Here is a 27512-nt window from a genome sequence, read left to right as displayed (position 1 = left end):
TAAAAACCTGAGAACAGCAGACGTGGAATGGCTCTGGCTTAAGCAATGGTTAGTTATGGCCACACTTGTTTATTTTGTTCTTCTCCTCCATTAAAGCAGTACTCAACTGCTTTACGTGTTATCTTGGATTCCAATTTTATTTCCTAATTTGTGCTTTGTAGCTTTTGCTCTGTCCCAGAGCAGCGTGAAGATCAGCCCTGTGAGCTCTGATCGGTCTCCTGTAGGAAGAACCAAGGACCACGAGCTGATGAACAGTAACCTGCCTTGGACTTCCTGCAGCCCAACTCAAGTGAGTGCTCTGAGAGACAACACCTCACTGAATTCAAAGCAGAAGCCAGCCATTAGATTACTTCTTTTAAAAACAAATAAAGACAAACCCACAAGAACGCTTTAGAGCTCGGTATTTATGTAAAACATTCTTGGCAAAGTTAAACATCATACATTAGTACAAACCTAAAAATTATTCACAATGATACAACAGGTTCCATCCATCAGATGTCATGAGCTGTGCTGGGGGATCGTCTCCCCTCCTCTCCTTAGAGATGCCACTGTCACACTGCAGAACTGAAAGATAAGTTGTGATTCTTAGCTTGCAGGCTTCCCCCATGAAGGCTGCCTTTGGCTCATAGCAAGACTGTAGATTGTACTCCCAGAGCTACCCTGGCTCAACCATTTACCTTCTCTCCCTTATTACGAGTATCCTACAAGCAGCACAGAATAGTGGATATACACAAAGTGCAAAGGAATGTTATGCTCACTGCTGTTGTAATGATGAGAGGCAGCATGCAGCTGGTGAACGCCACTGTGTGCCCATCTTCCTGTTGCCAAAATGGAGTTGAAAAGTAGCCAATGGCTTGGATGGTTAAAGAAGGCAATTGCTGCCCTAGCTTTCGTTTTGCTCTCCTTAGCAAAAGGAAAAGTGGTAATGTTTAATGTAGGTAAAACAAATGCAGCAATGGCATGTCCAGCGAGGCCCCAAGCAAACAAAGCAGATGAATGCAGAACGCTAAAAAATAACACTGACAGTCCAAATCATCAAGTATTCAAAATGCTGTCTACATGAAGAGTTAAGACAATTCATATTGGAAATACAAGAATACTAAATTATGCTACATTAAAAAAAAAAAGTCTTAAACCACAGCACAGTTCTAGTGTTGCATCCACATCTTGCAGTTTTACACAACCCACTGCTTTTCAACACTATCAACTCATGCATCAACACGAGTTTCCATTTATTCTCTTTAATGCAAAGAGAACTAGATTTCTTTTTTAATTGAGTTTTTTTTTTCCTTTTACCATCTAGAGAAAAGTTGCAACCGACACTACAAAAGTGCTTCTGTGTTGACCTTTTGCTTTCCCAACTCCAGAAACAGTTGCTTGGCTATGCAATCTCAACCTGTAACGTTGCCATAGCTGTCACACCACGTTAGTGCTTCAGGGAATCTGCAGAGGGGGAGCAAACAGTAAAGTCACTCTGTCACCTTGCTGGAACTGAATCCAAAAAGCCATCCCTGGATATTTCTTGCAACAACAAAAACAAAACGTTGGTCACTGGCAAGAAGAGTTCAACGTATAAAAAAGTTAATAGGTCCTGCCATGAATTTACAAAAACTATCCCTGAGTGACTCTGTTCTGTGTCTTATAAGACCTCCTGTGACAAGGAAATTGCTGAGGGTAGCTTAAGAGGAAAGAGATGCTGTTCCACCTGCAGGTCTGTATTACGCTCTGCAGTAATGCTGATATGCTCTGACAGTGCCATACTATAGCAACGTTTGAGCTCTCCTCTGCAGCTTAGAAAGTAAAAAAATAGCCACGTTACTTAAACGCTGCTGGCATCACATATTTACACTTTAAATAGAAACGTTACCTTTTCTGAAGTACTCAAAATAGATCTTTGCAAAAAATTTAGAAGGTGGGATCTTACAAAAGAAAGGGAGAAGGTAAAAAAGCTTGCAAACATCTCAGTACCTTTTCTGGGACTCTGGGCCCGCAGAAGTATTTGGCTTTGATTTTCCTGAAAGGGACATCTTAGCACTGGGTTCTGTGCCTCCACTGTAAGCCTCTTTAACACACCGAAAGACGCAAGAGGGAAGCCTGCTTTGTGCAGATTAGAAGGAGGGGTTACCTGCGTGCAGTGAGTTTTCTGTCGAGCAGTGGGGCAGCAGCAACCCTTCAGCCTGATGCTGCCCCTGTTTCTTGTTAAACAGAGTCACGAGGGCTCAGTAAGTGGACAAAAGGGCTGAGAACGTTAGTTGGGTTTGCTGTATGTGTGCCTGTCAACAAGCCAGGTGCCCACTCTGCACCTGAACGGCCGTAGTCAAAAGCATGAGACAACCACAAGTCACAGCCTGGACAACAAACTGCTGCAAGGAGGACTTCCCCCTTGCATGGGTAAATGGGTAACACTTACTCTTTGCAGTCCTATTGCTGTATCAGCACCTTTTTCCCCTACTAGTAACTCATACTAGTAGCGTGTATGTAATGCTGCTCCCTGGTTGGTTTGCACACTGAGGCTGTGTCCCTGCAGCACAAAGAGAAGGCAATTGCACAGACTTCCACAGCACAGTCTCTTGGGAAGCATTTATCTTCCTTACTCCAAGGACAGGTTGAGGGGTTCCTGTTGGTGTCCCCAGAGGCAGGGGAGACGCAAGTTGGGCAGTGAGGAGTTGCTTTAAACTTTGGCAAAGAAAAACAAAGATATACAGGTAGCTAGCTATCAAGTTCTTGTGTGTTCCAAACTCTTCCAAGCGCACTTAATTCATCTTTTGCTCTCGCTTCGAGTTCCTGGAGGAGGTATTTTCACACTCGCCTTTGCTGGTTTGCAATATTCTTTTGGCATCTTATATGACAAATGAAGACTTGTGCCTGAAGTCGCCCTGCAACGAAACGTTTCTGGGTGTGGGATGGATTGGTGGCATTCCGGGCCCCCCTTATTTCCTGCTGCCCACAAAAGGCAGATCCCAATGGGATCGCTGAGCATCGCAGCCAGCAGGTAAGGAGGAGGCACCAGTTGTACCAGATGGGTGCTCCCTCCCTCCTCTTCCCATACCAAGGTGTGGCACAGCACTTCCTCGTTCCCTCTCCAGTATCTCTGCTAATAGGGAGAGGCTTTTTCTCATCTTAAGCCGAGTGATCTAATCAAATCCCAAAATGCAAATTCTCTTGTAAAAGCATCATGGCCTGCCCGTTTAATCCAATGAAACTCATCCTAAGGGGGGGTCAAGCCGTACGAGAACTGAGGCAGAGCAGAGCTGTGTTTTATAGCTTTTTGGCATCAATCACTTCAACCGTTCACTATTTCTAAAGAAATGACTCAGCCTTTACCCTTCTGTTTTCTCCCTGTTCTAAATCCCTGTTTCTCAGTGGTGTTTGCTCGTAGAAAGTCAATAGGCCCTAAAAAAAACAAACCCTGGTAGTCCTCTGCCCACCCTCTTCCTCTCCAAAGCAGAGATGTTAAATGCAAATCGTCTGTTACCTCATCATCTGTCCGGATATAGTTAACACCATCAGGTTTTGCTGGAGTCTTGTAGCTGAAATAAAGGAAAAGATCTTATTTCTGGGACAAGGAGACCGCAGGATCTGAGGGGAGGTGCTGAGAAAGGAGAAAACGAGGAAGAAACGAGGTCCAGTGAGCAGAAAGCAGAGAGAAACCCCACAACACTGAACGTGGAATGAATCTATCTGGTGAGAATCCTATTTACATACATCATCTCTTCTGCAGATCCTGCAGGAACATCGAGGCTGGTGAGAAATTCCCACCTTCGAGTGCTAATGCTGTTGTTTTTAATGTTCTGATGTGCATTCTAGAAGGCTTGTTTTTAATCCCAAATTTAGGTTCCGAGTCACAGCTAGCGAGATTTCCTGCAGAGAGCCTACTCTTTGGCATATATTTGCTATGCATCTCCTGATGCTTTAAGCTAATTGTGCAGCGAGCTCTGCTTGCTAAGTTGCAGACCTCTGTATGCCAACAGCACGTTACCTATTGGACAAACACCTACTGCTATTTGATTGTGTTGGTCCCCTCTTACTGTGAACAATATGAGGATATTAAAGCACAGCTCTCATTCCCCTGTCTGGTCCTGGCAGTGAGCACAGAAGGAATGATACCAACGTTCCCCCTGAGGCAAAGCAACCTTTGGTGCAGTGCTTACAGTGGGGAACTGAATACTTTGAGCACTGTACTCTTCGGTAGGGAACTAAGAAGAAATATATCCAAGTCAAGCACTGAAATATATACAGTGAGACAGCAATAGGAACACTGGATCCCAGCTTACCTTTCCCCATTCTCTTTACTGTTCGCAAAGTAGCCCCTCCTGTAGGCACAGCAGATACCAAGAGTGATGAGCACCAACACTGCCACGACCACCAGGACTCCACCGATTATCCCACCAATGTTGAGGTCATCTGACAAAGACAGAAACCACAATCCAGCAATGTTCTTAAGGCAGTGGCAATATTCTACCTCTACATACACTAAAATGACACTTAGTGTGTCCAAAGCGAACTGCAAAAAGTCCTAAGAATTATGAATTATTTCCACTCTGGAAGGACTCAGACCCCTTCCATAGCACTGAGAGCTTCTCTTCTGGTCTAACAAAAGAGGGAAAACTAACAGACCCTCCTCCTCTATTGCCTTGTGCGTGCCAGGTCCAATCACATCGTTCACTGATTGCTAGTCGTTAAGAGATTGTCTCTGCTCTTCCTTGGATAGTTCGGATCTCCTTGTACCATTCTCTGGATATTGAAATACTTTTGGAACCTCTTTGGGTTGTGAAGAGTGGGTCATACAGCAGTACTGCAAGCTTCTCTCCTTCAGTGTTATTCAGCTTTGAAAATACCATGCAAAAACCTGGTCCTGATGCCTTCCTGGACAAGCTGGCATTGTCTGGGGCTAGAAAGCTAGAAAGACACTCTAGGATGCCCCCCTTACTTCCCCGTGGTGATGGTGGTTTATTTACAGTGAAATATTAATTAACATTGCCCACAGTTACGTAGAGCCACTCACAGACTTCCATCTCCTGCTCCTCACACTTGGCAAAGCCAGCATCGTTTGTTGCAATGCAGGAGTAACGGCCCGTGTCACCTTTGTGCACAGCATGAAAAACCTGGGGAGGAGGGAAGGAGAAGGGTTACTTAACATGCTGAACACGTAAGGGTTATTGCTCACGTGTTAGAAAGCAGGGCCAGAGCTGCTGTGGGGATTCACACAAGGAAAAGGTTATTTCAGAGAGGGAACTCTCTGCTTCTGAGAGCCAGCAGCATAGCAGCACGAGGGAGCAGCTCTTACTGCACCGTTCTCCATTTGCCAGACTTTGCGGTGGGCCACGAGATGCTCTCCTTCCCTCTTTCAAAGATGCAAGTGGACCACAAGCAAACAGCTAGGGTAGTATTTTGTCATATTCATCTCCCCTTTCCAAAGCCATTCACATCCCAGAACAGCAAACCATCCACCTATCCCTTCCTAGAAAGCCATGCAATGCCTTTTTTCTTTCCCAAACCGCTCTACAAACAACCTGCCCCGCAACACAAGTCTTGATGACATCCACAAGGACGTTACCAGAGTGCCTGTGGTGGGATTCAAGCTGTAGGATGAATTCTGGAATTTGGCATTTGATTTTGTGTCCGGTGATAAAGGCTCACTGTTGCGATACCAGCTGTACGTAGACTTGGGGAAACCTTCATTCTCGTGGCAGTGGAGGGAGGCTGTCTTACCCACAGGTACAGCTTTGGGCACTGTGCATCTCGGAGTCACAGGTTTCACTGTGGGAAAGACACAAGCCATGTGAATGATAGCGCTGAGCGCAACGAAATGACTTGGGCACGCTTTGTAAGGTGGCTGTGCTACAAAGGCATCGACACCTCCAGCTGCTTCCAGGTGGTTTTAAGCAACGAGGCTCTGCTGAATGCCATCGTTACAGCTCAGAGAGAGACCCACGGCCTCTCCTGTTAGCCAGCAGCACCTGCAAACGTATCTGGACCTGAAGCAGTACCTTGGACTGTAAGCTGGATATTTATCTCATCTATGGTTTTGGTGTCAGAAGGTGCTGCCACTTCACAGCGGTACGTGGCCGTGTCCATCCGGGTGGTGTTTTTGATCACCAGTGATGTCCGGCTCAGAATTTCTGCCCGAGTTGCAAAGTCGCCTGATAGGAGGGGAAGGAGAGAGAAAAATGTCAGGAGAGTCACACGAAGTAACTTCAAGCACCTGAATGAAGTGGTTGGCCCTGGAGGCCAGAGAACCACCACAAGGAATTTGATGCTCTGTAACGTCAAGAGCCCTTCTCTCTGCAGTGACCACAAAGGAAACCAGGGCTGCTAAGCATGTAGGAGAATGAACTGCAAAGCACCAGCCCAGATCTCAAAGATTGGCAGAATGAGACTCCCACGTCAGCCTCAGATCTTTTCGAAGGTCCCTCTGGATGTGGCTGTTGGTCCCATTTAAAGTGACCACTATCTTGGAGTAGTCCCAGTTGCATTTCATATGGAAAGATTGCAGAGGTCAGCATTCGGTCCTGAGAGCCCGGACATGCAATGACCATGCAAGGAGCAAGCTCTGGAGAAGGGAGACTGCAGCACTGACTTTCATGTTCATCTCCTACACAGCATCTCCCTCCAGCTCTGGGGCTCCCTGCTGAGAGCAACCAGCCAGAGGGCAAAGAACATCCTGCTCTCCTTCCACTTTGTGCTTTGACTGCTGAGCTCCAGTTCCAGCAGAAAGCAGCAAGACAGCCAGAGGTCCTTCCTCTTACAGACATTTCTGTTCTCAGTTCTATTTGTTGCTGAGGCTGTCTGGAAGTCCTAAGAGGACAACGAGTCTTCATACCCTGCATTTTATTGTCGAAAAACACATAAGAGGTTTCGCCATCTCGGATTTTCTTCCACTCGATTCTGGGATCCGGTGTTACGGTTGATTTAATGATGCAGGACAGCTCAACACCTAGAAAGAGAAATAAAGGGGATACAGATTAATAGGCAGCAGCTGTATTTTTGTTCTGCTTTAAGCCGTCTCACACGCTGTTTTATTAGGAGATGCTGCCCACAAAGCAAAAGCCTTCTCTTTCATGTGCCTCACAAACAGAAACACTGCTGGGTTCCAGGAGCTGTTGGGGAAGATGGACTTTGGCCAGCAAAAATAATAGCTGTACAGATATCAACTACGGAGAGAAATGAACACGCTGTTCTCTCCAGGCTCCAACGTATGGCAAACAAGACCTTATGACAGGGTGAGCCCACAGCGCTGCCTCGCTGCTAATCAGAGCACACAACGTGAGTCAGGACGGCAGAATCTCCCTGGGTGGTGTCTGCTCATCTTCTGGTGACACATTGTCTGCCTGAGCGTCCTGGGGACCACGGCGCCCAAGGAAAAGCTCAAGGCATCCAATCCCCATGCAAGGAGGCTTTGCCATCTCCATCTCCTCCACAGAAGGCAGCACTGCAGCAGAGTTCAGTGGTGGCTCACCCTGTACCACACTGCTTGTCTGTCTTAGGACCAAGGCATAAGACACATTTCCCCAACCCCCTCCCAGTGTTCTAATTGCAAGGCAACAGCCTTTCCTCCATTTGGGATCCAGTTCAAGAAAGCACTTAGGCAGCCACTTTGCAGCACCAATGGCTTCCAAGGGACATCAGCAAACTATTTCAACCAAACCTGTGCGAAGCAGAGAGAGATGCAGACATATTCTCAATCGCCCTGCTGCATCTCAAGCTCTGAGCAGCCCCGCCTCACCCAAAAAAGAGATACCAAGAGCAACAAGCAAAGCTTTTCTCAATGGTTTGGGTGCAAAGCTCCAGGCAGAGGGCAGTGCACGGCGGTGTTGGGCAGCCTGCAGCCCCACAGCACTCACTCTGGAATTCCTGCACCACGGGTTTGGTGTTGCTGGATGTCAGCTCCACGGCCAAGAGTCTGCAGCCTGGAAAAACAAACAGAAGAGAATAAGAAATAGCACAGCTCATAATTCACCCTGCTAGAAGCACGTCGCCTGCTGGGAAAAGCTCTCCTCCAGCTCCAAGGGTAACTTCCCTACATAGAAGCTGTTCCGTGCTACCCGTGCCAGTCCAGCATGACAAAGTTTATTTAGGAGCTGTGGTGTAAATACAGGAAAACGTAATTGTTAGAAGCAGCAATTAAAGAGGGTGATTAGCATAACGGCACCAAACCAGTGCCAGCACAAACCGCTTCCCTGTGCTTCACACTTATGTAGAGAGCAAAGGAATTCTCGTTCTGGTAACGTGAGAATGAATGTATTATTCTGCAAACAAAGCCAATGGAAGAGATGGGAAGCAGGTGGGTCTGAAGGGCTCTGGTCAGTTCCTGTGTAACACGTGCTGGCTGCACCTTCAAGTGTTTTGAGACTCTGTGGTACTGTAAAAGGCAAGGTAGAAAGTGATGAAAGGACAGCAATTCAGGAGAGAACAGAGAAGTTCAGCTTTTGAGTAGAGCCCCAACCCAACCAATACTGGGACAACAGTATGTCTGTTGTGCCACGCTCCATCCTCATAACACAACTGCAATGGAAGTGCTGAGGCCTGGCCCTGAAGCAGTGATGGAGCACCTGGGGGAAGGCAGGGCCAGCCCAGGGCAGCTCAGGTGCATGCAATGTGCTGAGTGATGGAAGGGCTGCAGCCAGGATCCACCCCTTCCCAGCCCTCATTTAAGGGTTGGCAGTGGAGGTGAGGGGATCTTGCTGGAGATCCCTGCATACGTGAGGCCTTCCAAAGGTAAGCAGCTCTTTACCTTTTTTTTCCATGCCCAAAGCTGCTGTATTTGAGACAACCCTCACTTGCTGCAGCCTGGGGCTTTGCTACCCTGCTGTCATTGCTGCAGTTTGCATCGCATTGCAGCAACCTATTTCCTCTTCCTGTCCCTCCTGCTCTGAACTCCAAAACGTATCCCATTTGTGCAATGCTTTTCTCCCTTTTTCATGTTATTTTCTTTTGAAGGCTGTGCTTTCCATGTCTTTCTGTATTTCACCAGAGCAGGTACCACCAATGCCTGCTGCCTTCAGCAAGCATCTAATCAGCACAGTAAAGATGACTGAAACGAGCTCCTCAATGACATGAAAGCACGCCTTATCTAAAGGCTAAGGCTCTCTCAGAGTAAGGAAGTCACAATAAACCCGAATAGAAAGCAGAACAGGCAACTGAAAGAAGGAAAAAAGAGATCTTCAACATCACAACCAGACAGCTGGGGATTCCTGCATGCCAGCCTCCAGGGTGGAAAGCTTTTGGTCAAAGGGAGTCAGTGCCAATGCAAAGGCAAAGCGCCTTTGGAGGAGCAGATCAGACACCAGAACAGCAAGGCAGTGCTCTGAGAAATGCCCCAGAGATGCTCCAACTGATGCTCCTTTCCACGTTATCAAAATGCTCCCTGCTGGTTCTCACCATCCCTCGTTTGCCACGTGCTGATGCTTTGCTCAGTGCCTCCATTCTCAGCTTTTAGGCCCCGAATACCTCAACGTTTGGGTGAGGTTTAGGAGCTGCCTTTGTGCACAAAGGAATTGCTGTTCACCAAAAAGGCAGTGGGGATGCAAGCTATGAGCCAGGCAAGCAGAGCTGCTCTAAGGGCCTCAGTCCCCTTCCCCTTTGTGCATTTAGGGCCGTGGAGGAGAAATGGGAGGGAAAGGGACACGACAGAGATTCCTAAAAGGAAACTCGATGTTCCCATTTATTTTTCTTGCTCTTGTTGACGGGAGATCATTTTTCAGATAAAAAAATGTGCCCCACCAAATAGACGGCATGATAACAGTCTGAGTGAGGGACTTCTGGTCTCTGAAGGTCCTTCTAATTGAGCTATTCCATTCTATCCTTTCTGTTCTCCTACAGCCACAACACAGCTGGAAGTGGAGATGACATTACCGCAGTCCCCCTTATCCCAAGGAAGGTAAGGCTCTAGGAGCACTTCCCCATGAGATGGGGGCTCCATCAGACTCTGCCCCATCTCAACTCACACAGGTTGCATCTTTCCTTTCCCACCTGTTAAACAGAAGAGCTTTTTAGGTCTACCCCTCAGGCACAAAGCAGGATGGCAACACATTTTAGGCAGAAGCTGAGTCCTTGGGGGGCTGTGCAAGAGACTCACATTATTACACATATTGACTGCAGGCAGAGATCAATGTGGCTGCTTAAATCACCTCTAAGCCAGATTTGTTCTTCTGTGTGTGGCACAGGCATGCTCTAAATAACAAGATGCCTACAGCTGCGTGGAACAAAACTCCCCAGTGAGCACACAGGTTGTAAAGCAGGAGCAAAATGTCTTTACAGCTCTTGTCAGCATCACTTGGAGGTATCCCTTTCGCACCGGTCTCTGCGGGGCTGGAGCAATTAAATGGAGGCAGTGCTTCCCAGCTGCCAGCACTGTGCTGCAGGAGCAGGGCAGCATCTGCACTATGTCACATAGCTCTGCTGTTGGCACTGTCTCTTTGGTGAGTGCTTTGTGTTACATCATCCTCATCGGGGCAACTGTCACCCTTAAAAAGTTTGTTCCGAAGATGTTCCTTTAGGCACCGTTGGGCCCGGTGCAAATAAGCAGCAAAAGCTCCACGTTATGTAAATCCCACTTCAAAGGCCTCAGCACCCAGGCTGTGCAGGAGAGCTGTGCACAGGCATGCACTCCTTCCCAGAGCAGCATGCATGCCACAACAGAGGCACCCACCAGATCTGTATGTACTGTGGGCTCAGCCAGACATATGGTTGAATCCCAAATGCCATCAGCTCTCCAAATAGAATCCAGGACAAGGCAGCGAAGTCTATAGCATATTCTTACGGTGCTTCTTTTAGCTGAAGAGAGCCAGCCCATGCATGTTGCTGTGACTCATGGTATCTGAATCACTTCAAAACGCTGCACTGAACCTACAGAAGAAATAAACTGGCAGCTTTGTAGACAATGAGGCTGTGTTAGATCTCCTGTCTCAATGCAAAGCCTGACCTTCTGCCTCCTTCCACCCCGATCTCTCATCTGCTTAAAAACTCAAGGCAGAAATGCGAAGAGGAGGTAAAATATTCCTTACGTGGACAACATCAAAAGGATGACCAGGAAAATATGAAGTTGCTGCCAAGAGGCCGTGCTGCAGCATAGCGGAGCCCTGTGCCAACGGTGCAGTTATCTGATACGGTAATTTCAGTTAATGCACTGTTAGGCACGAGCAGTAGGAAAACATGCAGCTGTATTTAAACACCCACCCACCAATGGAACAAAAATACGCCTTTCTCGAGGTGTCCATCAGCCCTGAGCCGCCGCTCGATTTGCAATTCAAAGCGCACCATCTGAGCCATGTGGGAATGCTGCAATAGGCCATGTGCCTTGTTAAGCATCTCTGCTTTCTGGATGGTTACTCTGTGCAGCAGGAGTGCCACGAGGGTGAAAGAGAGAGATTGGTGGGTGTTAGAAAGCCATCAGCCCAATGCTTCGTGTGCCAGCACCTTTGTGACTGCCCTGCCAGCATCCAGAGATGGAGTGAAGGGAACAGCAATGAGGGTACATCACGGAGGTGATGGGGGCAGTGGGTGTGAGACAAGCTGTGCTATCCGGGCAGCCCAGCTGACCCCAGCACTGTCCCTGCGTTGGATGTGCTGTGTAGGAAGGGAAATAGCTGTTCTATTTGTGAGAAAGCCCCAGAGGGACAGCAAAGGAAGCCCGTGGTGCTGTGCTGGGCTGGATAAGAGAAGGAAGAGGGAGGCCAGGCTCTGCATGCTGCTTGCTTTGAGGAAATGGGAGAAAACTGAAGAAACATCTGACCTCCTGCACCACAAAACATCCACCCCTTTTTGTGATTCAGGCTCTTTTTCTTCCTCTCTGCCCCCAGTGCATCTCACTCTGCTCCTGTTCCACAACGCAACCTGTGCCGGTGCAGCCAAGGTGGGGCAGGGTGGGTGACAGAATGTGTTTGTCATGGTTATAGACACAGGTTATAGGAGTGAGACCCCAAAAGATCTTAGAATCACAGAATGGCCTGGGTTGAAAAGGACCACAACGATCATTGAGTCTCAACCCCCTGCCATGGGCAGGGTCACCAACCACCAGACCAGGCTGCCCAGAAGATGCCCAACCTGCTCTGGCTCTGCCAAGCTCTGAGGTTTTATGTTCTGACTATCCCTTGGCTTTTGTAACAGCTTAAGGGACTCAAATGTACCTGTGACATATATAAGACTGAATTTATAAAGGGTCCATACATGTGTGGCCAGGGAATAAATGGCGTAGCTCGTTCTTACTGGGTTTCAGTAGGAATTAGGCATGCTGTTGATCCTCATCAACTCTTCCAGGTGTCTCACTGCCTTTCTCAGTGATGGTTCTTCTAGATCTGCTTGGAAAACCCAGCCTGCAACCACAGCTTTCAGCCCTTGCCTCCACACCACGTGGAGCTGGTGCTCCACCTGCCCTCGTGCTGATGAGGGTGTCTTTGTGAGAGCAAAGTCTGCACCGAGGATGGCCGGGGAAGCAGCCAGATGGAGCTGCACACCTTTCTCCTACCCCAGCTCTCTGTCTGCAAATGCATTCGTAGAACAAAATCTTAACCTGCTTAAATCACTTCAAGCATCACCTTCAAGACCTGACTGTATTTGCTGCAGACGAGGCCCATTGGCATCCAAACCATGCACGCAATCTTTTTTTTCCTTCCCTCCCCTCTTGTACAAGAGGATTTACTGTTCTACCTCCTAATCAGACAGCAAAGCCATTGGTATACAGCCAGCCTACGCACCCACACTCAGTTGTGAAACAAGATGCTAGCAAGCAGATACAGAGCCCTCTTAAGACAAAAGCTTCTCCTCAAAGCAGCCTTCTTTCTGCAGATAACCATTCCTCCTCTCTCCCATGCAGGGAAGGAAGTATAGGCGTTTGCCCAGTGAAGACCACGTGGTGCTTTCTGATCATCTCCCAAGATCTGGTTTCGCTGTGCTGGGTTGCATTGCAGACACGCTGCCTCCAACATCCATCTGACAAGGGCTTCTGGAGGGAAGAATTGCACAACCTTTGGTTGCAGCTCTGCTGAAGGCAGCACAACGTATTTAGAGGTGAGATGTTGAGGCCCTGCATATCTCTGCACTTTCACAACAGGACAGCCTATTCTCACGATCGGGTTTGCTCACCATCAGATTTGGGCACCACCTGCCTTGCAAATCCAGAATGCCAGGAGGAGGCATCGTGAGCCACGTGCCAGAGCTGTCTGAACAGGTAGACTTCAAGCTCACTCAGCATCTTAGCACACGCATAAAGCCTTGGCTGGGCATGTTGAGCTTGGACATTGCCTACCAGTAGGTTCTTGTGGTCTCTTCTCCCTAAGAGAGCACGGATGCTTTAGGAGAGGCAGTGCTGAACCAGGTTGGCAACTTGGGGAGAAAGCTCCCAGCTGGCTGTGCCCACGTGTCAGCTGAGATTCCTATGGGCAGAGCTTCCCCATGACCATTTTCATCTGTTAATGGGCTCTACATCCATCAGTTAAGCTTCGGTCCTCCCCGATGCAGTGTCCCCTCCAAGTCAGTCCCATTTCAGTGGAGGAAGATAATGAGTAAGGAACACAGGATATCAGCATGCAGAGGATGTATGACTATGTGATCTGGAAGAATGCCTTACAGCAGTGAAATTAAAGGCTGGGAACAAAAACGGTGAGCACTAAAGGGAAGTAGGGATATCTACATGGGGCAAACTTGAAGCCAACCCTTCCTGCCTATTCCCACTTGCCTTCCATTGTTTCCATGGGCAGCCCCAAGAATTGCCATACAGGCACATCCTACGTTATTTCTCACTTCAGCAAGTCCCCTTCCTCCCAAAAGTGGCAGATGCTGGTACCAAATTAGTGCGAAGTGGGAGGGAACCAGCTGATGGCTGCGATAAGAGCCAGAAGCTGTGGTCTTCCTCCAGCCCTCTGCCTTCCTCCCAGCTGGGCTCCCATTCCAGCAGACAGATGTTGGTCTCTGGGGTAGAGTCAGGTCAGCGATGCACAACAGGGAGCTGCGGCCAAGATCAGGGAGACAGCAGAAACTAATGGGAAAAGGGACGAGTTCCATTTGGGCTTTTTTTGTTTTTTAATCTAATGGTCTCATGGGAATCTGACTCAAGCATTGCAGAGAATCTCGTAAGCCAAAGTGACGCTTTCCAGGCTGAATGCCAGCCAGCACGCAGACTTGGTCTCAGCAGGTATCTGACTTTGGGAACTGGGGTGCTCCCCACCTGCCTGACCCCGGCTTCTGATGAGGACACATCTATCAAAAGCTGCCTGGAATGCAAAGACAGGAACTAAGCGGATATGCTATCAGCACCAGGCTTTGCAATGCTCTTTAGTGTCTGGCTGTGTCCCAACCATCAATACAGAGACTCGCAGGGTTTTAGCCTATAATCCTCTATTCCTCTGTCTGTGACTCTAATCTCCTGATCCTCCGTTCTCCTCCTGCCTATAGCTTGACCAACAAAACACAGATCTGGCCTTCTGCTTATCAGAGACCACCAATGTCATCTTCCTGAGGAAAGTGGGAGTTGGGAAGAGAGCAGCAGTGCTCAGAGCTGGGAGTGGGCTGGGGAAGGGAACAGGAGAGGGCGTAAGCAAGCACACGGGAACCATTTACAACAAGACTGAAAGAGTTCCCCCAAGACTGGGAATACACACAGCTGCCTATGGGCTTGCTACCCAGAGCCTGTCTGCAGAGCTACTGCTGGCGAGGAAGGGCCGTACGCCTTCTGCAAGGCAGCTCTGCAGCAAATCTGTCAGAACAAAGGATGCATATTTGCAAGGGAAAAAGGGCAGGAAGCTGTGTGAGCTGTGGGTCTGGAGATGCATGAGCTGGGAACTGCTGCGGGGGCAGCCCTGATCCACGCAAGCAGATCTGAAGAGACTTACCTTGTCAACATCAGCCAGCACAGGCTGCAGAGGGAGGTGTGCTGCGGAGTGCAAGGCATGTCCTGAAGGAGCACAACAGGGTAGAAAGGCAGCCCGTGTGCAGTCACAAAGCTGAGGGACCGGGTGCAGGGAGAGCAGGATTGGGGAGATGCTGGCCTGAGTGAGCAGGAGGAAAGCAGTGCGATGTCAGAGGAAGAAGGGAGGAGGAGGGATTGTCACTCTGGATGTCCCAGCCTGGGTTCCTGACCGAGCTTGTTTAATAGAGCGGAAACAAACCTCGGCACGGAGAGGTTAAAAGACTCCCTGTCCTGGGGGAGCTGAATGAGCCGCATATCCGAGAACTAACTTCTCCCAGACCCTGACTTGTTTTTCTCCTCAAACATATCTCACTGCTATTTTTAGCAGAGCATTTTCTCAGCCGAATGCTCCCAGCTGAGTGCTGGTCAGGGGCCCTCGTCCCAGCCCAGCACTGCAAGGTTTGCTGCTCCTGCCCCCGGCTCAGCCCCGTTCCACCATCCTGCAGGCTTTGGGGTCTGCACGCTGAGCTGCCAGGGATGTCCTGGCATTCCCCATGCATGTGGTGCAGGCAGGGTGAATGCTCTCACACACCCAGGCAAAGGGCTGCAACCCAGAAGCAGAGGAAGAAGAAAGATGGACTGAGCTGGTAACCATTGAAGAGTATGAATGACGAGAATGGTAGGAAGGAGATAGAAATGATTAGGCTGACGTTAATAGCAAGATTTGCTTCTCAGTGCTAAAATCTATTTGGATTCCTTCCAGCGCCTCCAAGGGAAACAGTGGAAGCCTTTTGTTCGCAAAAGTTGCGACTAAAATCGGACTGGATAAAGCTTAAGGAAATACCTCTCGGAGGACAACCCTGCCTTGGCTGCTGGAAGCAGATGAGGTAACTCCCTTCCTCTCCTCTGGTTCTCCCAGGCCCCTCGTTCCTCCTCAGCCCAAGTGCTAACCTGTCTGTCAGGCCATTGCACGGCTGCTCGGCCTGCAGCACAGAGGGACGTCCACCCGTGTGCAATTAGGGATGCACCAATTAATGTCTGGGACGCTTGGCGGGGAAGCAATGCCTGTAATTCCTTTCATTTCCAGCTTGATTGAATACCCGCCTGCCGGAGATGGGCACATAAATCAAAAGGCCAGAGCAGGGCACGCGGGTGGACAGATTGAATACAGCAGGGATGAACCCCCAGCTCGTCTGTGCTCGTGTGCAGTTCCAGCTCCGGGTGACTGAGCGCCCTCAGTGCTGTGAATGAAAGGCAGAGCAGCAGCGGTCGCTCACAGCAGAGGAGGTCCCTCTAACAATGGCCCCTTCTTGGTCAGCGTGTCTGTCGCCTGCCTGTCCTGGAGTTGTGTCAGTGAAGCAAACAGATTGGGAACATATTTGCGCTCCCCGCAGCAGCGCAGAAGCCAGCCCTGACAGCGGAGAGCAAGCTGGGCTCTTTTCTGCTCCTTCCCTCAGTGCCAAGTTTCCAGCTCTGCTTGAAACCTGCGGCCAGGCCCTCCTTTGGCAGAGAAGGGAGGGGACAGGCAGGGTCAGGAAACGCTCAGCTCTGGGCTCATGCTTGCAGCAGCTGCCTACAGGAGAAGGCAGCAGCCACACACCTCCAAAAGCCCCACAAGAGAGTAGATCTGGCACTGTGCAACTCCCACCTTCCTCTCGAGCTTAAACAAATGGGCCCAAGAAGAGCGCTCACCTGAGCAGCCCACAGATGCTGCACGAAGGCTCGTCCTTCCAATTAAAACCTTCAGAAAGTCTCTCCAATCCCAGCAGGAATCCCAGGAGCCCAGAGCCCCTCTCTTGACTTCATGCACATGTTCACGACCACGGGCACTTAACCTTTGAGGCTCCCTTGCAAATCCCAGCGACGGCGTTTTATGGATGAGCGTGTTTTTTCCCCTAACATCTGCCCCCTGTATCAGATGCTGCCAGAACCTCTCTCCTGGCCGCGCTCCCAGCTGGAGGACCGACAATGGGCATTTGAATGCAGCCTCTGCTTCCCCTCCCCGACAGCCTGGGGGGGGGCAGATGGCACATTGGAGCCAAGGCAGCGTTGAAAGCACAGCTTGCCAGCCAGCCAGCGACAAGTCTCTCCAGATCATGGCCTGCCACTTCTCTCCCAGTGCAGCTGAAGCCGCTGCATTCAGCCCAAGCACGCTCCGAATGGGGCTGAAGTCAACTCCCCTGGTGGGTTCCCAGCTCTGCTGGCCCTAGCTGTGGGTTACAGACCTCTCCTGCACCTCTCTGCCGTGCCAGCTCTCCTGGCTGCTCACCTCTCCTCCCTGCTCACCTAATTGCCATTCACTGACCCAGGCAGCACGCAGGGCACGGAGGAGCAGTTCCACGTGCAGGAGGACTGACAGGAGGTCAGCCAGAGCTGGTTTGGATCCTCCTAAAGAGCCACGGCTGTCTTGCTGGAGATAGCACTGCTGTTTGCATCCCAGAGCTGTTCAGCCTGTTTGGCACTGTTGCTGCTTAGGAGACAACACCAGAGTGAGAACAGCCTGTCTAGACATCAGTTAACTTCCATCAAATCCCACTGCCACATCAAAGCACCAAGGCAAACAAGCCTACAAACTGGCTAAGTAATAGCCCCTGCACCAGCCAGAGGCAGTCAGATCCATCCCATCGTGCTTCGGAGCTCCTCTTTTAACCAGAGCTCATCTGAGAGCAGGAAGAGACGGGATGGAGCATCTCATTACGGGACCATCAACAGAAGTGATGACAGCCGTTCCTTCTGCTCAGCACGGTGGGGTGAAGTCACAGCAGCTCAGGTCAGTACTTGAGAGACCTGGAACCCATTGGGGACAGCAGTGTGAAAGGAACAGGAGAAGTTTTAGCACAAGTTACCTGCAGTCAATGCTCTGGGGAAGCACCTGGTGCTACTATCAGCCCTATGCAGCCACCAACACAGCACCATCTAACTCATTATTTTAATATGGGTCCTTTGAAATCCTTCCTTGCATGAGAGACAGCTGGGAGAATCCTGTCTGGCTTTCTTCTATCTCAGGCAGAAGCAGCCTTTATTTAGCAAACTGCTGCTAACAGCTCTGTCTCATTAGTCAGTGTTTAGGGAACCAGGCTGCAATTGTTCTGAAGCCCGGTGTTGCAGAAAGCCTTGCTAATGAGGTCTGAAGGAGAGATTCCTCCTGACAGGCCCACAATGACCCAGAAATCCTACTTAATTCCCCGTCACTGAGAAGTGCTGAGTAACAGCAAGGTGCAGAGCCGGGTTGTGGCCTCTGTTCACACTTTGGGCTGCGATGCAACGGCTCCAGGGTGCATCCCCTGCTGTGTGCTGGCACCCCAGGCAGAGCAGCCAGGAGTCCGACAGGCAGATGAACGGGGATTTGCTATGGGAAGGTTCGCAGCCTGGTCTGTGAGAGGTGTGCCAGCATGCGTAGGGCACACGCAGCACAGGGAGTGGAAATCTCTGCTCAGCACAATAGGAATTACAGGACTGGGCACTCTGAAGCAGCCTGGCTGTAGCTGGGGTTCCTCTGAAACCTCCTCAGTGGCAGCAGCTGGAAGTGGGCTCTGCAGTGCAGCAGGGTTTGGCTCCTCTGGATCACGCTCCCTTACAAACCATGCCAACAGCTCTGCCAAGACCCTGACTCAGCAAGCTCAGGGTCTTGTGACCTGTGTTACCTGTGTTCCCAGGCCTCGTGTGCCCCACAGCTCCCAGACTCCATCCACACAGCTCCATCAACCACACGCAGCCCTGGGAGCAGCATCCCCTACCAGGCCGTGGGCTCAAGCAGGTGCCGAATCCTCTGGTGGATGTGTGATGAGCAGCAGCTCTGCTACAGCAGTGTGCGTGCCCTGGAGGTGCTGTTAAGCTTCTCACACATTCTGCCATAACCACTACTCCTTATTTCCTCGGAGAAAAATGCAGCAGGCTGGCACAGGCTTGGTCCACAGGCATCCTGCTTTCAAGTGGTTTGCTTTCAGCAAGCAGAGCGTGTACCATGGTGAGGAACCTCTGGGCTGCGTGGCCCAAGGCCAGCTAGGGGAGAAGATGAGGTACAGGGACCCAGCTGGAATGCAGGCTGCATGCAGCTGACCTTTTAGACCATCCCCAACAAAGATTCTTGCAGGCATCTGCTTGCCACCTGTTTCAGCCAGCAGACAAGGGACTAAAGCAGGAATTCTGGACTTGAATGCACAGTCTGTTCAAGAGTGGTCTGAAGGCTCTCACCCATGTGAAGCTCTTGCTGATGTATGCTCCGTAACAGACTCCGTGCAGAGGAATGCATCTTTGCCCACTGCGTGCAAGGCTGCTGCTCCCATACCACAGATGCATCTCCGTGTTCAAAGCACAGCTCAAATCCACGAAGAACGGCTGCTCCAAAAATCACCAGCCAAAACAGAGTCTAGAGACAGTCTTAAAGTGACTAATGATCTGGGGAGCCTCTGTTTCTGAACACCCACTCTGAGATGCTTGGAAGTAGCACGATTTCAAAAGGCATCAAACGTGTGCCCTTCGGGTCAGCTTCCTTTTAAAAAACATCAAGCAGAGTACCTAAAATCACCAGCCACGTTGGACCAGCTAAGGCCCAGCTGCCAGGTCACGGTGCTTTTGACTCTGTTTTCCAGCTGACACCTCCAGCCAAGCTCCAGAAGAAGGAAGGGCTCCCAAGTGGAGCTCGCTCTGCATCTTCCCTGCTCTGCTGGCACAGGGGAAGGCTCTGCCTCGGAGACATGAGGAAGAGGCATATGCTGCGAAAGGAAGGACCAGCTTTATTTTACCAGCCTGTGTTCCCACCAGAAATGTGCTTTAAAGACTGCCTTGCAAAGTAGGAATGAAATCCAAAGGTGCCTATGCGTCTTCCTTGCTGTCATCCCATTATCAGTCATCTCCAGGCTGCTCCGAGCCAGAAGATGAAAGGTTTGTAACACCACTTATCTTCCCACTTAAGAACATGCTTAGCAGCTTGCTGCTAAAGAGGAGGATACTCGAGCCTGGGGAAGCAGCTGTAAATTCTGCAGATGGGTTCCCTGGCATTTCTTTGAAGGAGATACTACTGCTCAATGAAGGAAATGAAAAGGAAACCAGGGAGGGAGGAGAAAAGGGAAGTCTTTGTAGCCAAGAAAGACTCCGTGTCAAGAAAGTGAAGCTGAGTGACAGATGTGAGACGTATGGCACGTGTGGGTCTCAGAAGTGACCGAGGATGAGCCAGGAATTAAAAAGCTCTTGGGAAATATTTAAGCAGCCAAACTTGTTTGTCACCAGACCACAAGAAGCTCCAAAAACACGTCCTCCTCAACACTGTGCAGCGCTCCAGCCAAGGGAAGGGATCCTGTTACACGATGCAGGCAGCACGGCTGGATGCAGCCCAGCTCCAGCTCTAACAGCTGAGGCCAGCTCACTGCACAAGTCCCCCGTGCCTCTCCCGCAGAGCCAGATAAGGGATGAGCCTGCTGCCTTATCTCTGAATTTGATCCTCACCTCCTCTCCTCATAGAGCTAATTGTTATCGCAGCGAACCCGGGGCCAGCTTGCTTTGCTCCACGCTCAGCAGCTGAGTCAAACCCTCCAAGCTGCCAAACAGAATCTGTTCCAAATAGCTGCAGAAAGAGGAGGCTGGAGGAGCCTGCAGCACTGCACCACGATCCCGTCCTGGTGAGGAGAACAATTGCTATTGTGGACAGACAGCGGGCTGCTGCTGGGCAGCAAGCACGCCTTGCTGCTGCATGGGGGAGAAGCTCCCAAGCCCTCTCAAGCCCACAGAATGAGCTGGAATCTGGACTTCCCTCTGTCCCCTGGCAGTGCCCCAGACAGCACTGCTGACTTACCAGCCCTGCTGACATGGGCTCCGTGTCAACCAGCTCAGCTGTTGACATGGAGCGGCTGAAGATGCAGTTGGTAACTGGAAGAGGGAGTGCCTTAGAAGCTGTTGCCAGCCACAGTGCAGACTTGAAAGGGCTTATCTTTGCCCTGTGTGGGAGAGCATGCAGTGCCTGCGGGCAAGGACAGCTGTTTGGCCAGGCCCATCAGAGGACTTCTGGGGGAGGAAGAGAGAAGTTAGTACCTGGTTTGACCCTTTCAGCATGCGCAAGGCTGCCCTGTTATTTATGGGATGCTGAAAATTGGCCTAAACGAAGGGAAAACACCGGATAGGTAAGGATGCTCACCAACTCACATAGCTGGATCTGCCTGAAGGAGAGCACAGAAGATTCAGACGGTGATTACGGGGCACTCTGGCTTTCATCTCCAGATCAGCAGCCCAATGCAGCTCCACCAGCACTGACCAAGCCTCAGCCAACTCCTAGGGACTGGCTGCTGCACAAGGAGATAAGCCATCGCCTCCCTGAGAGATCAGACCGGCCCCATCTATGCACTATATGCAATCTCAGCAGAGTAGCTCAGACCAAAGGAGAACACAAAGCAACACCTCCTCTGCTGTAGGAGCTCCCAGATCAACAAGGAGATCCACGGTGGTTGCAGCTAGCTTGTTTCATGGCACTCGTGTCCATTCCTGCCAGCACATCATTCCTGCTAATGAGGGGCTGTGTGTTATTCCTCTTAACTTGGCTGTTGGTGTCTGGACACCTGAACTACACCAAGCCCCTCTCCCAAAGGTGGAGGACTCCCACAGCTCAGGGCTGGTCCAGAGGGACAAATGGCTGTGCAGAGCTGGGACTTCCTCTTCTAAGCTGCAACATGGCCATAGAACAGGTGTCTTCCTGGCTCTAAAAATCCCTAACTCCAAACAACACGATGGGCATAAGGAAATATTTAACTTCAAGCTTTCGCAGAGATCAGTGCAGAAGAAAAAGATTAAAGCAAAGATTTAAGCGTGCATTAAAAATAGCTGTTGATGAGATCCTTTTGGGGGATAAAAGCTATTTTGCAGAAGCAGCAAGAGCCAGAGGACGTTGCAACACCTTTCCTGACATTAACTGGGAAGCTCCCGGAAGCCATTCAACAGTGTTAGCAGCCAAAGCACCTCGGGAGGAAGTCCATTAGCAGGCAGCAATCTCCTTAATGGATCCTCCGGGTATGTGCAGAGCTGCCTTGCCTATGGATGCTCCATTCTGTCTGCTGCTGTGATGCAAGGGTTGTTAGCGCAGCCATAATCATCCAATACTGTAAGGAATGCTCATAATCGTTCAGGAAGCCCAACAGCCCAATGCATGGGGATGTAAATTGGTGCAGTGAGGGGCTGTTTGCTTTACACAAACCGTGCAAAGTCAGATCTGGCTCGCTGGGAGCACTGCACTTCTTCCCTTGGAAGCAGAGCAGCCAAGCTCCAGCCCACCTGCAATCTGCTGGCCCTCGTGCCCCACAGCTTACAAAGGTGGGGATTTTTCTAAGAGCACAGCCAAGGAGCGGCAACAAATCCCCTGAGACTTCCGTGGATTTCTGCAGCTCAGCAGCAAATCTCACCCTAGGCCACCAAAATGTACTTTTAATAGAGCAGTCAAAAATCTGCAAGTGCTGAGCGTTGCCAAAGTGTTACCTTTCAGCCAGATGCCAAGGACGTGGCCAGTTGCTGGCAGGCTGCAGTTTGCAGGCTCTTCAAAGGAGCTAGCTGCTTCCAAATGAATTAAGAGGACTCCTTAAGAGGACTTTTTTTCACCCAGAGGGTGGTGATGCACTGAACAGGTTGCCCAAGGAGGCTGTGGATGCCCCATCCCTGCAGGCATTCAAGGCCAGGCTGGATGTGGCTCTGGGCAGCCTGGGCTGCTGGTTGGTGACCCTGCACATAGCAGGGGGTTGGAACTGAATGAGCATTGTGCTCCTTTGCAACCCAGGCCATTCTGTGATTCCACGACTCTTACAAACCTGCTGATCCTATTGTGTGTTGCAGTAATCAAGGACATCGATGGGAGCAGGTTAGAATGTGTCCTGGCCTTTACTCTGAAATCCCGGGATTTATGATTAAAAAAAAAAAGAAAGAAAAACATGCTTGAGCATGATCTGAACAGAATTTAATTTCATCTACTCCATCTATTACTGCTCTGAAACCTTCATTTCCCCTTGCAGCTGCCTGCATTAAGCCCTGTGCTCCGTCCTGCATCGGGGCACTACATAACCCAGTCGTTATCCAACACAGTGCCACTTTTACTGGCAGCTGAATTCTTTCTTTATTATTATTTTTGCCAGGTCTCATTCACTTAAAAGAAGAAGCTGCTCCTGCCTCTGCTGCCTTCTTTTCTCTGCCACTTGTCAGGTTTGCAACACGCAACACCAACCACAACCTCCTTGGACACCCAACGCAGCAGAGGAGCTTTGAGGAACACCCCCTGGAGCCCCCAGTCTGCTTTTTCCAGGAATTTGGAAGGCCTGCCTTGGGATGCTGCTCTAATGAGAACTGGGCACCAGCTCAATTATGCAGCTGTCTCACTGGTTTGAACTTCCAAGCTGTGCGTTGGACAGCTGAAGCCCATCAGAGGAGTCACACAAAGGCTTCTTACAGCGAGAGGCGCAGCAAGGCAATCAAAGGCAGCTACTGCTGAGCTCGAGTGCTAACAGACCCACAGCTGGCCGTTCTGGGGCAGGAAACGCCTTGCACACACACCTCGTCCAGCACTGATCCCCAGGGAAGCCCTCTGGAGCTCTGTGTGTACGGAACGAGGAGCAGGGCTTGGTGAGGAGTGGTCACCCACGGGGTAAAGCCAAGCCCATGGGGAGCCTCACTGTGCCACCCCCCAGAGCTGTGCCCCATTGCCTTAAGTCTCTGAGAGCATCAGGTTGGGCATACAGTGCTCTCACCCCGGGTTAACACTGGGTTGGGGTCGGCACTCTGAGGGGTGATAGGAAATGCAGACCTGAGCTGCCCATCCAAAAAGAAGTCCGGATTTCTTTCTGTCTTTCTTTGCTTGTTTCAATCCATTCTGTCCTCCTGGCACTGACAACTTGCATTTTCAGCATGGGGATACGAGACCTCAAACACAGCACCTATCTCCTCTGCCCCAAACTGCTGGCAGAGCCATACCCACACAGTAATGCAACCCCTTGGGTGAAAACAATGATCGCATCCAGAGCATTCATTAGCTCAATTAACGCCATTAAGTGGTTCTTACGCTGCAGCCTGACTGAGCAGGGAGAGGGTTTCATGGCCACTGCATGGGGCGATGCTCAGAGCTGTCATTCTGAGCCACTTCCAACAGCACGACACTGCTGATGCTATGGGGAGCAGACAAACACCCCCCCATCGATTGGAAGAAGGTGGTGTGACTCCTATGCCAGCTGATAGCGAAGCCAGATTGAGTGTGCAATTATCCTAATTAATTTCATATCACGAGTTCATCTCTTTTCTCATACGCACAGCAGTTTCAAAGCAGGCCACCAGCTTCTGCACAGAGCAGCTGAGAGGCATGTTTATCTGTTCCTTTGGGACCTGGGATCCTGCACAAATGCTGCTAACTCCCTCTCACCACTCCCAGGCTGCCCGGTAAGGAGTGATGGAGCTCCTCAGCTCATCAGGGCTCGACGCAATCAACCATGAAGCATTCTCAGCTCTAAGTGTGCAACAGGAGGCCGGCTCTGCTGCACCAGGCAGCACTGCGAAGGGCGATAACGTGGGGAGCACAGCCTGCAAGAGGAACTTCAGTCATCACCCATGGGAGCTGTGGGGAAAGCAAGAGCGAGTGGGGAGCTGGCAAAAGATGGGGGCAAAGCAGCAGGAGATGCAGAGCGGGGCCACCTGCAGCCATTGCCTGCGTTGGTGAAGCTGGATGCAGCAGCTCGTGCTGCTGTATTTAGTTGTTTAGGTGAGGTCTGGCAGCCCGACCTGTGTTCCTGATGCAAACCCTCAGCGTGGGGATGGATAAGTGAAAAACAACCCAGCAGGCGGGGAGACCCGGAATTCAACTCTTAAAGGAAAATAAACACGTCAGTAAGGAACCAAAGTTCACCACCGGGGCAGCATCTCTACCCTCAGCTCCTTCTCCCTACAAAAACCCCACGTTTTACCCTCTGGATCGACTTGTGCCTCAGTAACCAACTCATTCCCAACAGCATTCCAAGCAAAAAGGAATGCGCCGGTGTCACGTTCTTTGTCAACAGCTGTAAAGCTGATGGGATCCAACAGCTCTGCGGTGGTGGTGCCTGAATAGGAACACCAAACCCTCCCCAGGAATTTTTTGGAAGACATTATTAAGCATCCGATTCTGGCACTGCTCTCGGAGCTGATTGTCCTGCCTCCTCACTGCCTGGTGAAAAGAAAGCATTGCTGCAAATAGTTCCCATCAGCAAGGAACAACATCGGAGCTGCAGCAGAGCCAGCAGCGTTGGCACCAAGCGACTCCTGGTGCTGACAGCTGACTCGGAACAGTTGTTGGTGGCTGGGACAGATGGACTTCGTAGATATATCTATGAAAAAAAAGGGAAGCGAGGGCTTCTATTTGGTAGGTTGAGAAATGCCCTTTGCAAAATCCAACAGGGTAACCAAACCTCGGGGTGAAATCAAAGGCAGATTTGAGCACGCTGAGCTTTCACACTGCAGTGCGCCGGGGGCCCGTCCTGCCTCCCCACTGAGGACGTGCTTTATTTTCATCAGGAAATACTTATGCATTTTGGGAAGGGCTGCACAGTTCTGCCCTCAGTCTGACACGTGAAGTCCTCCAAATCCCAGTGCTGGTTTCCAAGGGAAGGTTGCAGCAGAGGCATCGAGGCAGGACGCGCCATGGATGTCGGTTCCAAGCTCTGCCTTCCACCACTGATGCTGATAATTTCCGCTAGCATAATTACAGCCATGGCATTTCCCTCATGTGCAGAATCTTTAGATGCTTTTAGTGCCTGGAGCGGGGTACACACTGCACTCTCCATGCTTCACTGCCTTCTGTTCTGTGGCAATGTTTCGAGGCCATGACCAAGGGTTGGGTCCATTCTGGATAGAGAAGCACAGAGGGCAGCCCTGCTCTGTAGTCTGAGAAGCACACTGAGCTTCTAAAGCAGTTTTGCAGCATCTCGTTGGCCTTGTTGCCTTCCTTCTCTACCAGCCAGGGGGCTGGCATCAAACACAGCCCTATGGGACCACCCAGCACCAAACCTGCAGGCTTCAGTGCACCTTCGATGAGGGGTTCCTCCCAGTTCACTAACACAAGTGCAGTGCAACAAGCGTTTCTATCCCCAGCCCTCTTCCTTCCACTCTTCCAACATCTCCAGATCCGAAGAGAGCTGGAAGTCATTGCAGGATGAAGCACTGCAGAACGCACTGCGTTTAAATGGGGAGCAAACCCTCTTGCCTGCCAGATGAACGCTCCCAGGTGAAGGTGTGAAAGCAGTGGGGTCTGCCTGCATTTAGCAACTCCTGCCTGTCCAAAGAAACACGCAAGCAGCTGCAGCTCATTTCCAGGTTGCTGTCTTTTAGGCCAGATTCAACAGGATGCCCAAGCACTGCTCCTGCACACAGGGAGGAGAGGAAGTGCCCTGCGGCCCAACTGCAGGAGAAGTTGGGTGAGATCTGCCATTCTCCCTCCCTCAAATGGAACACCCACATCCAAAGCTGGGACCTGGATGACTGTGATGCTCCAAACCACAGCAAAGTGAACAGAGCCTCGAGTGCACATCTCATCCCAGTGGGTGCTGCAGTGGAATGCCCACATCTTCTCACCCCTTCTCTTAAAGGAACGGAGGCCAAATCTTAACTTTATTCAAAGCCCCGAAGTCTGAAAAGCATTAGGAATTGAAGAATTCCTTTGCCCTTAGATAAACTGGCTGAAATATTCCAATACACTCCAGTCTCGAGCTGACCCGAAGCAGTTATTTGTGTGCACAGCCCCGTGTATCTCAGTGGCTGAACTTTCCAAGTCAGTTGCTGATTGGCACTCTGACCTCCCTCCATCCCTTCTCCTTCTGCCGCCTGCCTGGAAGGGGTGAGGGGGGGGGGGGAGGGGTGGGCAATGGGAGCCCACCGGCTGCTGTCCCCCCCTCTTCATCCCCCCGCTATTAATAGCCAGACAACAAATGAGCCCAAATTCATTCCTGAGCGGAATTAGCAAATGTTTTTGCAATTAAAACTGCAAACATTCATGCGGGCCCCCGGAACAATAGGCGCCTGTGCCTGGGCTTGAATAGGGACTAGTGTCCGCCCTGCCTGCCTGCCGAGGCTGCACATTCCTGGCACCCTCAGCCCTGGACCCGCTCCTCGCTGAGCTCCGCGCTGCCTTTCCCCCCCCCCCCCCCCTTCCATCCCATCCCACAACTCAGCGCCCCTTGGGGTCCGGTTTGGGGTGGAGGCAGCGCATCCTTCCCATCACTGCTCACCCCGGGATGGGACGGGGGCAGAACATCCTCATTTCGCCGGGACCCCGACCAGAGCAGCACATCTCTCTCGTTCCCCAGGATCGGGGCAGCACATCCCCTTTCCTCTCCGGGTTCAGGGCAGCGCATCCCCCCCGTTCCCGGCACCAGGGCAGCGCACCGCGTTCCCACCCGGGATGGCGACCAGGGCAGCGCATCCCCCTCGCTGCTCGGGATGGCGATCAGAGCAGCGCATCCCTCCCCTCGCCGGGATCGGAGCGGCGCATCCCCCTTCCCGGCCCACCTCCGCGGCACCGCATCCCTTTCTCCCCCCTCCGCGCAGCCGCGCCGCATCCCCCCGGCCCCGAGGAGCTTTCGGGGATCTCCGGGCCGATCCCCGGTGCCCGGCACTCACCGAGCAGGGGCAGCAGCAGGAGGAGCGCCGGCCGCCGGAGCGCCATGATGGGGTGTGCGGAGCC

General features: G+C 51.1%; 1 protein-coding gene across 5 annotated transcripts; it reads right to left on the bottom strand.

Moving 5' to 3' along the window:
* Window positions 1-384: 384 nt before the first annotated feature.
* On the bottom strand, window positions 385-27512 carry JAM3 (junctional adhesion molecule 3). Of its 5 annotated transcripts, XR_006932099.1 has the most exons (10): window positions 27449-27512; window positions 7845-7910; window positions 6824-6937; window positions 5991-6143; window positions 5558-5760; window positions 5006-5105; window positions 4275-4404; window positions 3476-3530; window positions 2411-2876; window positions 385-564 (listed from the first exon to the last, which is right to left on the bottom strand). XR_006932099.1 is itself a non-coding variant. In XM_004948004.5 (9 exons), exons 1-9 carry the CDS (start codon window positions 27492-27494, stop codon window positions 2841-2843), a joined length of 903 nt encoding a protein of 300 aa, XP_004948061.2. In that variant the 5' UTR covers window positions 27495-27512; the 3' UTR covers window positions 385-2840. The 5 variants fall into 5 exon arrangements, 4 of the variants coding, with proteins under 4 accessions (XP_004948061.2, XP_024999135.1, XP_417876.5 ...); XM_004948004.5 differs by having other exon boundaries at window positions 385-2876; XM_025143367.2 differs by lacking the exon at window positions 27449-27512 and adding an exon at window positions 18490-18562 and having other exon boundaries at window positions 385-2876.

Source organism: Gallus gallus, chromosome 24, assembly GCF_016699485.2.
Source record: "Gallus gallus isolate bGalGal1 chromosome 24, bGalGal1.mat.broiler.GRCg7b, whole genome shotgun sequence".
NCBI classification, from domain to species: domain Eukaryota; kingdom Metazoa; phylum Chordata; class Aves; order Galliformes; family Phasianidae; genus Gallus; species Gallus gallus.
Note: the sequence above shows the minus strand (reverse complement) of the source record. Positions and strands in the feature narration are given on the sequence as shown.